The sequence below is a fragment of the Geotrypetes seraphini genome, chromosome 6 (assembly GCF_902459505.1).
Source record: "Geotrypetes seraphini chromosome 6, aGeoSer1.1, whole genome shotgun sequence".
Classification (NCBI taxonomy): domain Eukaryota; kingdom Metazoa; phylum Chordata; class Amphibia; order Gymnophiona; family Dermophiidae; genus Geotrypetes; species Geotrypetes seraphini.
The window spans coordinates 50,220,874-50,232,949 of record NC_047089.1 but is presented as its reverse complement, the minus strand read 5'-3'; the positions used below and the strand labels follow the sequence as shown (position 1 = coordinate 50,232,949).

At 41.4% G+C, this 12,076-nt stretch overlaps 1 protein-coding gene across 1 annotated transcript in view; it reads right to left on the bottom strand.

The window, feature by feature from the left end:
• LOC117362997 (WD repeat-containing protein on Y chromosome-like) overlaps positions 1 to 12,076 on the bottom strand; it is an 88,415-nt gene that overhangs the window by 73,808 nt on the left and 2,531 nt on the right. Inside the window, exons 2-3 of the mRNA XM_033950115.1 lie at positions 4,959 to 5,226; positions 1,895 to 1,948 (exon numbers count right to left, since the gene is read on the bottom strand). Of these exons, the coding sequence (XP_033806006.1) occupies positions 1,895 to 1,948; positions 4,959 to 5,226 (322 nt within the window). The remainder of the gene's footprint in view (positions 1 to 1,894; positions 1,949 to 4,958; positions 5,227 to 12,076) is intronic.

Genomic DNA, 12,076 nt, shown 5'->3' with positions numbered 1-12,076 from the left:
ACTTATTAACTCACATTACATTACATTTGTGATTTCTATTCCGCCAATGCCTTGCGGTTCAAGGCGGATTACATCAAAGTTATCAAGAATTACATTAAAAGTTTGCAGGAACAGCATAAGCAATGTCATAATATTTACTTAAGAAGTACCAAACAGGAATAACATAAGCGATGTCATAATATTTACTTAAGAAGTACCAAAGAGAAGTCGAGATCTTAAGGTGATAAGTGTTGGGTAAATTAGAAGCATTTTAGACTTTGTTGGGTAGTTAGAAGCACATTAGAGCGTATTAAGGGTATAGAGAGGGTTGGAGGGGATTGGGTAGGGACTGGTCGTGCTAGATGGGTTTTATGTACTCACCTTTGATACTTTAAGCCCTAACTCATCCTCTTTTTTCTAGTAGATTGTTTATAATTGCAAATAATTCAGTTAACCTAGCTGGAAATACTGAACCATTTGGGTTAAAATTTGGGGTCTCAGTGTATAGTATTGCATCATTATTTATTTTTTTTTATTAACAACATATAATTAAATCTGGTGATCTACGATCTGTTGCACAGCCACCTGTGCTTTCATGGATAGACTACTGTAATTCTGTCAATCAAGGGTTCCCAAATTCACTTCTTCATGATCATGGGTTGTAATTTCTTCTACTACTATTTATCACCAACGCTTACCTTGAATCACACTGGCTACCAATAAAAGCAAGATCCCAGTTCAAATTCTACTGTCTACTATACAAAGTAACACACGGAACAGCACCCAGCTACCTAAACAAAAGACTACACCGTAAACTCTCACACAGATTAAGGAGAACTCAAAAACTATTCGCTTACCCTCCTCTCAAAGGTATACGACGCAAGAAACTATACGACAGCCTTTTAGCTACACAGGCAGCAAAAATTGACACTACCATTTCCAATCTACTGATCAATTCAATAGACATAAAAGAATTCCGAAAAGAAATCAAAACTCATCTCTTCAAAAAATACTTTCCATCATCTTAACCTCAACATAGCACTAGAAAATACACACACGAACACCACCACCATAACTATACCTAAACATTGTACAACTCACTTCAACAACCTACTATTTATCTACTATGTGCTCTAAATTTCTCCTGGAAACTTCCAGACTAATCAATTGTAACTTGATACATTCCTGATTCTATGTACTGTAATATTCCTGAAATTATACAGTCTCCTAATTTGTAATCCGCTTAGAACCGCAAGGCATAAGCGGAATAGAAATCTGTAATGTAATATAGTGTTAAAAGGCGTATGCATTGCTGTACAATTTGACATTTAATAGACAGTCTCTGCTCAGAAGAGCTTACAATCTAACTTGAACAGACAGACATGACATATAGGGTTAAGGATGCAGAAACCAAGGTGAGAGGACTTAGGAGTTGAAAGCAGTCTCATAGAGGTGTAATAACATTGCCCCATCTTTATGGTCTCACAACTGCCAACTGGTTGGAGAAGTACATGTAATTTTAAATCTGTCATACTGATCTACAAGGTGCTGAATGAAATGCGCCCAGATACTTAATGAATATTCTTGTGGAATATGGACCCTTTCAGTCACTTAGACCAGGGGTAGGCAATTCCAGTCCTCGAGAGCAGGAGCCAGGTCAGGTTTTCAGGATATCCACAATAAATATGCATGAGATAGATTTGCATCTGAAAGAGGTAGTGAATGCAGATCCATCTCATTCATATTCATTGTGGATATCCTGAAAACCTGACCTGGCTCCAGCTCTCGAGGACCGGAATTGCCTACTCCTGATTTAGACCATATGCAGAATGTTGCTTTCTGTTTTTTAGTTATTCCATCATATTTTTTTTTACGTTTATTCTGCAACTGACAAAATCACACAGTGTATTATTACCTGAAAAGCTGCCTTAAGCTTCTGAAGTTGTTCAAGGGTCATTTGCTCTTCAATCTTCCTCCAAACAAAAGTAAAAGAACAATTAGAATTTTGTTATTAGCATTTTGAAAAAGAAAGGTACCATGCTACTTTCACATCATACTTTCAATTTTACAGATGTGGAGGTTAAATCTATAAAGGGGGATCTATTTTTTAAACACCAAGAATGTGCCTATTTGGACCCTAAAGAAAAGTAGGCACCTACTTTTCTTTATAGCTGCAATTGCTTACACTAGCCATAGAACTTGTGCAAATGTTTGCTGTATAGGTTTTAAAAATTAATCTATGTGACTACTGGTAGTACAACGAGGCTGCTGCACGAGGTCACAACAGCTGTTTTGATGATGCAGCCACTGGTGAAGGAGTGAGGGTCATGCAAGTACCAGCCAATATTCAGTGTTAGCATCCACATAGCCAACTGGCTGAATGACAGCTCGTTTTAAGGGCTCTGAATACTGCCGGTTCCTCCTCAGCTGTGCCCCTGTATCACCCTAACCGGCCCACTTTAGACATGGCTGGTCAGAGCCAACATTCACATGCACTGCCCGGTTACGTACTACTGAATATCAACACTAAATGATTCCCCCCTCCCACTTCCCCGATTCATCCCGCGTCTCTTCCAACTCCCATCCCTTCAAAATAAACCTTATGTCAGAAGTAATATTAAGCAGCTGAAAATGGAGAGCATAGCTGAACTTCAATGTACTGGGCAATATATTTTTAACACCCAGCCCTGCTTTTCTGCCCCTACTGATTGCAATTACTATTACGGTACTTATTTCTATAGCACTACCAGACACATGCAGCGCTGTACATTAACATGGAAGAGAGAGTCCCTGCTCAAAAGAGCTTACAATCTAATTGACCTATACAAATGAGGCCCTAGAATGAATTTCTGTACTTGGACCCACAAACCCTCTGTATCTTCTACGGGCCACCCCTGCACAGCAATTTCATTCGTATCTGAGTTTCATCAAGACTCAGTTATGAGGATATTTTCTCATATTCAGAATGTTTAGTCAATATTTAGCTGTTGGTGGAACCAGGCAAAGATAAGGTCACATAAAAAGCTGTTCTATTTGCCAATTAGATATGCAGCCACGAGCACAAATATCATTGGTGCCTGCATATCTTCTGGATCTGCCCTGACTATGCTCCTGGACGGTCACTACACTGCCCAGATTGTGCCTGAGCGGTCAGAGCTTATATTTGTTGGCACTACCTAGTTTAGTGGCATTGAATATAGGCAGATAGCCGGCTCAGTATGGTTTAAGCAGCTACAAGCCTAATTCGTTGGTGCCTTCAGTCATCCGCTAGGCGCCATTTATGGAATCGCACCCATTGTTGCCTAAGTGCTTTTAGACGCCAATAGGCATTGAGGGCCGGATTCTATAAATGGCACCTAGTGGTGCCTACATTTTAGGTGCTGTTTGGCGCAGTTGTCAATCAACCACTAGGCGCCATTTATAGAATCACACCTAGCGTTGCCTAAGCAAACATAGGCATCGCTAAGCATCCTAGACATAAGCGCCGCTCCATTAGGTCAGCTTTTCATTCACCTAACTCAACGATGCCTATTCTCTGCTCATAACCAAGCCCTCTCTGCCCCCCAACTCCTACCACACCCTCCACTCACTCCACACCCCCATGCCACACTCACACCTTCCCTTCCCCCCCATATTTTAAATCTTAACAAGCATAAGCAGCTTCTCCAGCCTGCTGCTCGTGCCAGCATTGGCTTTCCCTCTGACATCACATCCTGGTCCTGCGACAGGAAGTGTTTCAGAAGGAAGCCAGGCTGGTGCGAACAACAGGCCAGAGAGGCTGCTCACACAGACAAAGATTTAAAGAGGTATGGAAGTAGGGGAAGGGAAGGCGCGAGCATGGTGTGGGGGGTAGAGGTGGCGGCACCTGCACTGACGGTGCCTGGGGTGATCCGCCACCCCCGACCTCCCCTACCATGCCACTGTTCTTTTAGCTCAAATAGCCTCCTTCACCTCACTTGTAAACCATGTTGGCTTCCATTTAGCCTTCCTTCCACCCTGCCTACATTCCACTCAAGCTGCACTCAAGTGAATACTCACCAACTAAGTATGCTACATTGAACATTGGTTTGTACTGAATAATGCACAGCCATAAACTACTTATTTATGTGCAGATGTTTTCATCTATGTGTGTACTTAAAAGACTAGAATACCACCATTAACTCGCAACTCCTTAGTGAAAATCTTTTTTATTAACAAGAAAGAACCACAAAACACGGACAATGCGACAAGTAAGTAATTTACAAATCAAATCTACCTACCATAGACGACTGTACTCTGATATCCTCCAAGGCCCCAACACAATCCACCAGGCCCCCCATCAGAAAGCACTCCCCACTCCCCCATCCCCCATCCCCCTCTCATTTTCCAATGTCTGGAAAAGTGAGTCATCTCTTATTAGCCAATAAGAAAACCATGAACAGTACAAAGTATACAAAAAAAAGGGGGGGGGCAAAAACCAAAGAGTGACAGTCCCCCCTCCCCTCCCCAGCCCACAGATCCCAAATACAGCAACATCACAAGAAACCACAAGCCTGGAGGTATATGCAAACATATGCCAATTCCTCCCCCACCCCACCCCACCCCCAACTTTCCCAACACACCCAATCACAAGTCTGGGAACACATAACTCGCAACTCCTTAAAGAATCCCCACCCCCCACCAGCCCAGTTTCCATTTAGCTTCCAGGATGTGCTATACCAGTCTTTCCCTCCTGAAGCACTACCCTCTTTGCACCACTTTTACCCTTACACATTATTTTATCTATTTAGGTTTTATTACCAGTCTTGTTTTTCATGATTAAAGTAGGAAATTGGGTTTAATTTATGCACATCGCTAATCTTAGTAAAACTGTGACCAAATGACATTCCAAGCAACTGTAAAATATTCAGCTTGTATTATTTGCACATCATGATTTGAACTACTTGTCTTTCCACAAAGAACAATAAAAAGTGAATCTCATGAAGGCCTTTAAATATTACCTTTTCTTTGCTGAGGCTTCTAGCAGGATCTGCCTGGTTCTGGATAATTGCATTCTGATCTACATTGTTCATAAGCCCTATGGAATGTCTCCTTTGTCTTCTCATTAATTCCCTCTCCAGCCATTCTGGTGGTGCAGAATCCTCTTCTACTTCTTCTACAGAGCAAAACGTAGAAGCAGTTGGGAGCCGGCGACCTCCTAGAGTGGTCTGAGCCCGCCGAATAGATGCTTGTGCTCTGGTTGTGGGCCGTCTTTTTTCACTCAGAAGGCTGTTTAGAAAGAAAATATTAAAACCTGGTTACATTTAACAGTGTAAGTAATCTCAGTAACAGCAACATAAACCCTCTCAGCATTAGACTTGAATAAACATATATTGTGAAGTAATACAAAATTCTATATATTGTGTAATACAAAATCGTACAAAAAGTCACCCATGGCAAAGAGAAAATCTACCATGCCATCACTAATTTCCAAAATAAAGACCTTATCTATGAAAAGGCCGTGCTCTGCTGCAAATATTTTAGTGAGCTCTAGAACATCAGTACATCTAATGGGAAAATGGAACAAGCCAAATTATTACAGATTCAGGATAAGTGGTCATAAACTGGAAATAGAAATATCGTATATACAGTAGACAGTAATTAATCTGAAATCCCAAGAATCCAGATATGCAATTCAAACTGTTCTGTGCAAAATATAAAGATAGTAGATATCAAGGATGGTTTAGGGTTGTACAACCAGGGCAACCGCTTTTTGTCTCCTGGCTAGAGAGGGCCTTAAGCCTGCCTGAAGCTGAAGAAGGTACAAGCTGGATTTTGGCATCCCTTCATAAATTTCCACCCTGGGCCTCAGTCACGTCTAGTATCAGCTCTGGCAGATGTACATTCCAAAAACTGACATAGTCTAATCTCTAAATAGAAAATATAATTCTTTTTTCTACTATTATTATCTGACCCTTTTATTTTTCTAATTGTGTTGGTCCCAGACACTGGTTTTTGCTTTCGTCTGTCCTAATTTTCTTGCCAGGGACCTCCTGTCCATTTAACATTTCTTCTTTCTCCAAGCCCACCAAATATTTTCCCTCTGAATCCCTATCCTGTATCAAGCATCTCCTGTCCCTGTCTCTATTCTTCCCCCATGTTCAGCATCTCTCTTTGACTATCTTTCCCTGTTCAGCCTTTGCCCTTTGTGTCCCCATTTTCTCCCATCATATCTCTCTGTGTCCAGCATGATTCTGCTGTGTAGATATCCTTCCCCTTGTGTACAGCCTCACCCTTCTATGTCTCTATCCTTCCCCCATGTCCCCCATGTCTCAATCCACCCCCTGTCCTGCATCACCCAACTGTATCCTTATTTCCCTCTATGTTCAGCATCACCCCTCTATGTATCTATCCCCTACCCCTGTGTCCCATTGTCTCTATCCCCCTATCCTCAGTGTCCTTATTATTTCTCATGTTAGCTTTGTGTTACAGTGAACTGTTTGTGACAGACATGAGGGAAGCCACTGCTTGCCCTGAATTGGTAGCATGGAATGTTGCTACTCTTTGGGTTTTTACCAGGTACTGGTGACGTGGATTGACCACCGTGAGGACAGGCTACTGGGCTAGATGGACCATTAGTATGACCCAGTAAGGCTAATCTTATGTTCTTATGAATTTGATTCTTCCTCCTGATGAAGCAATTGGTGAAACACGATTTCGTGTTGAGGAAGATGGCAAGTTGATGTGATATAGACTGCATGATTTGAACTCTACTGTCGTGGATTATGAAAAAAAATTTGTGTGTGTAGAGTAACATTACTTTATTTCTCATTTTTTTCAATATTTTTCACGTTTGGGGATTTATACAGACTGGTAATGGCTATTCAAGGTGAACTATAATTTCCTCCTGCCTACTGCAATTGGTGAACTACACATCTCCTGATGATAAACAGTCTTTTATAAGATAAGTTACATTTTTATATCATCTTTTTCGAGTGTTTAATAGATGGTAATAGGAGAGAGATAGGTGGTGCTATGATGTTTTAAGATCAAGCCGTTTCCAGTCAAGATACTTGTTGATGGTCGGTATATTAAAAATCAATAAACTTGAAACTTGGTGGCATTGATCTCTTACTGAGCACTATATTATCATTTATATATATTTTTAAAATTTTATTATATATTTTTTTGTTTATTTTATAGTATATCCTCCTATATCCAGCAATGTTACTCTGTATCCATATCCCACCTATATCCAGCATTGACCCTCTGTGTCCATATGCTTCCTCATGTCCAGCCTTTCTCCTTTGTGTCCTTATCCTCTCTCTGTCCAGTATCACTCCCTCTTTGTGTCCCAGCCCCTATGCTTCCTCTATGCTCCCCCAAACCCAGCATCTGCCCTCTGTTCCCTATCCTTCTTTATTTCCAGCTTATCCCCTCTTTCATCCTACCTAGCTCCCATGTGGTTCAACATCATTCCTATTTCCCCTACCTCCCAAGTGGTCCAGTATCCTTCTCTCTCTCTCCCTCTTTCTTTCCCCCACAATCCCCTCAGGGCCATAATTTCTCACTTTATTTCCTTCCTCCTGTTTTCTCCATCCCTCCGTGGGTCCGGTATTTCTCCCCTTTTCTTCCTTCCATCCTCTGCATTCCAGCATCTGTCTCTTTTCTCTTCTAACCCCACCCATTGTCTATCATCTATCCCTCCCCCTCTCTCTTCTCAAGCCTCACATGGGTCCCAGCAACTCTCCTTCTTCTTTCCTTCCTGGTTCTTCAAATTTGCCTTTATGGGCTGCATAAACTATTAATATATGTTGCCCCAGGATAGCTCCAGAGCCTTCCTTCTGCCACATCCTACCCCCTCTGATTCAACTTTCTGTTTCCACAGACAGGTGTCTGCCACAGAGGCAGTATCATTCTGAGATATCAAGAGTAGCATGAAGACCCCACAAAATCAAAAGAGAGGGAAAGGGCACTGAGAGTGGCATAAAAACTCCAATCTACTATGAGAGGAACAAATTAGCAGAAAGAGTAAAAGAAGACCCTCAAAGGCATGAGGACAGGGCCAAAGCAGTACTAAGATCAGCCAGATGCGTGACTGGGTTGTAATGAAGTAAAAATACTTTGTTACATTACTTCATTATACAGTATTTTTGAGTTCTTTTGCTTGCAATGAATTACAAAAGGAGACCCTTTTTGTATTTAATTACTTTTGTGTATACTTTTCTACTTTGTAAAGAAGTACTCATGTTAAAAATTGGTTTCCATAAAATAGTACTGCATACATGATTTTTAATTGAAAGTGTGCACCCTCCCACTGTGCGATCTCCCCCTTCCATTTTGCATCTCATTGTTTCTCTCCCTTGTTCACCCTTGGCATAAAGGTCAAGGCCTCATTAATAGCAGCAGCCTGGGGGTAAGAATGGTAAATGAGCAGTCCTAAATTTATCTGCTTAGCTATGTGGGTGCCAGCTGAATATTGGTAAATACCTGTATAACATAAAAAATATTCACCAACAAGAAAGGATGTCCAAATACTCTATATCCAAAAACAACATCCAATGTAATTCAGCATTACCTATGGTACACAGAAAAAATATGCAGAGGCCCTCTGATCCTGATCCCCATCGCCTCCCTCTCCAAGTTCTCTCCCCTAGCCGCTGACCACACACCCCCTACTCCCTTCCTACCCTGCCAACATGCCCCCCCATAGCCTAGCTGCTGGTGGTCCAGAAGAAGTGGTGGGAGCAGAATAGAAGCCCACTTTCTAGTGGCTGCCTTTCCAAAATGGCTGCCATGACCTCTTGAATTAGGGGGTAGATGTATCTGAAAGATGAATAGCAGTTTAACTTTTAACTACTGAGCAAGTTCACGGTGTGACACAATATAGGACCATTTGTGCTAGGCATTTGGCAGGAGTTCTGTGATGCTACACAGAAGACATGTTTCTTCCGCATTTTTTTATTAATCTTTGGATTGGCCTTCAACTAAAGGATATTAGGTAAAGGGGTGGGATTTGAAATACTGCCTTTTTTCTATCTGGTTACAATCAAAGTGGTTTATATATTTTAGACATATTTTAGACATAGAGTGTTAAGTGACTGGCCCAGAGTCACACAGAGCTACAGTGGGACTCAAACTCAAAATCTCAGGGTACTGAGACAGCTGCTCTAACTACTAGGCCATGCCTCTCTTATAAGTTACATTTATTTGCATTAATAAAATTCTGTAAGTATTCTGTATAAAAGTTGTACAATTCATTGTTGAATCAGGATGATGCAAAACCTCCAAAGAATTAGTTTATCTTTTATGAGAAGAAGCATACAGTATAATAATCCCCTGCAGGATCAGCCATATAAAGTAGCTGAGAGTCTGCAGAGCCCTAGGGATCCTCCTCTCAATGCATAATGTGAATGCTGTGCTTCTACACTCTCTTTTAATGAGAAAAGGCATCCATCTGAGTTACTCACTGTACCTTGGTTTGTTTCAATAGCATTTTAAGTACACAGAAGAATTTTTTTTTTTAATGGCCAGGCCTTTTGTTTCCGTTCTCGTTCACGGCCAACTTAACCTTGACATAAATCTAACAAGTATCAAGGATGCCTGGAAATGTCTTTGTGTAGCTGTCTGCACGGTTGATGAATTGAACAGTCTGACTGGTTTCAGAGCTAGTCTTGTATGTCTACACTTTTGTTTGGATGGCAACTACAGAAACTACTTGACGACTAATGCAGCAGTATTGTACTCTCGGTTCTGCTTGTGTTATATTATCACACTTTGTGCACATATGGGCTTGCTTATTAACAGTGGGTGTTTCCAGTTTTCTTTTGATTTTATCAAAAGATTTAATCCTGCCTTGGTAAAGGTAGTAACATAATGATACTCCCCGCAGGTTGGGTGGCAAATTGAGAACCTGTACAATATAGAGGGTTAAAATGTCAGTTTATTGTTTACTGAAAGCTTCTATACTGCTACTAATGACTGAGGAGCAATTCAGAGTGGTTACATGAGCTTCTGCGATGGCGTTACAATAGGAATGCTTCTGTAATGGTGTAACAGGTCAGAGTTAGCTTGTTTCTGTGATGGTTTTCCATACAGTTTCATATGCTACTTATTTGGCCAAGTAAACAATATTTACACACCATCTTCATCCTATATATACACTAGGGAATACTAAAGTTACCCTATAACTACACTTGGCTTATCTTCAAAATGTGGTGATTAGGCTTCTGAAAAACCTCCGTGGCCGCAACCCTGTCTCCCAAACTCTAGCCAGTGGCTGCCTGTAGCCAAACGTTATGTCTTCAAGGGCCTGATGCTAGCGTTCAAATCCTTGCATGACATGGCGCCGGCTTAATTGACAACTATGCTTCCGCTGTACATGCCGAACTGGTCCCTCCGCGCTCACAGGATGAAATATGCCTCAAAATGCCCCCTGGTTGTGCCCTTCAACCGCAAACTAACAGTCCTACTCCCACTTCATATCGAGCCACTGGAATCAACTGCCCCCTGCAGATCAGATCCTTTGAAGGACTCCTCAGATTTAGAAAAGCAATGAAAACATACCTCTTCACCCAAACCCCTGCCCTTGACCGATAGACTACAAAGAGATGTATATTGGTACCAGAACCAGGATGTGTCACATAAGGATAACTTGTATCTTACACCAGTGGTTCCCAACCCTATCCTGGAGGACCACTAGGCCAGTCGAGTTTTTGGGATAGCTCTAATGAATATGCATGGAGCAGATTTGCATGCCTGTCACCTCCTTTATATGCAAATCTCTCTCATGCACATTCATCAGGGCTATCCCAAAAACCCGACTGACCTGGTGGTCCTCCAGGACAGGGTTGGGAACCACTATCTTACACTGTAACTTTCTGTATGTCAAATTAGATATAACTTGTACAGGAAACCTTGCATCGAAAGGACAACCATAACAAATTGAAAACAGTAAACTGTATATTATTAGCCCCTAGCATGTATCAAATTAGGATAAAAACTTGTATCGTAAACTTGTACAGAAATTATATATGTTAAATCTAACTAGTTCTGAGCTCTTTGGGGACAACGGACTAGAAAACGAATTAAATAAATAAATGTATCTACAGCTTTATAGAATCATCCTATGTATATACACAGTTAAAGGGCCAACATGGGAGCATCCTCAGTGATAGCTTTTTGCTGAGAACAGTGCTTAGCACTCGCTTCCATATCCAGCTCTGGGTGCCAGATTTATGCCTGATGTAAATCTTGGCGCCCAAGCTGGGTACATAAACCCATTATTCTACAACAATGCCTGCAACCTTTTGGAACATCCATGACCCACCTTGGCCCCTCCCATGACCACACCCCCTTATGGGTTGCATGCTATGGAATTTAGGTGCCCAGCATGATAGAATAGCGTGCAGCCAGATGGTGCCAACTAACATCAATAATTGGTTGTTGGCATCCTATTATTGATGGTTAACAGCCCAGCACATTAGCCAATTAAGTCACAGCATGCGGACCTCAACAGTGTGCGAAAATTTACACACCATATATAAAATCCAGGGATAAGAGACAAGTTTGCCCTTACAGAATAGCGCTTAGATGTTTGTGATGCCATTGAAATGTGTAAGGTGCTGGTATTCTGTACATTTTGTATACACAAGTGACAGAATTGAGCACTCAAAGGGCAATTCTGCATTTATCTTATATAGATAAGGTATCCATATAAAGCCGCTTCTGCTACTTTTGCATCCGACTTGAATGTTTGTCCATTCCTACCCTAGCTGAAAATTCTCAAGCACCATTCTGACCTCATATGCAACTTCTTTAAATGAGTCCCTTATTTTCTTACTCCTGCTACTCTATCTTATCTATATGCTCCATCTTTGCTTACACCCTCTGCAGTCTATTAAAGGCCTCCTTTTACTAAATCACAGTGCAGGTTTCTACCGCGGCCCGGGGCACTAACAAATTGGAAACATCCTTAATCTATATATATAAAATAGGATGTATCTGTGTATGTATGTTGCAGCATAACTCTGAAATGTATGGAGATTTCAACCAAACTTGGTATACATATCACTTACAATCCGGGGGGAAATACTGTGGGGGGGGTGGGGAGGTGGGAAGGGGGTGACATATAACAATG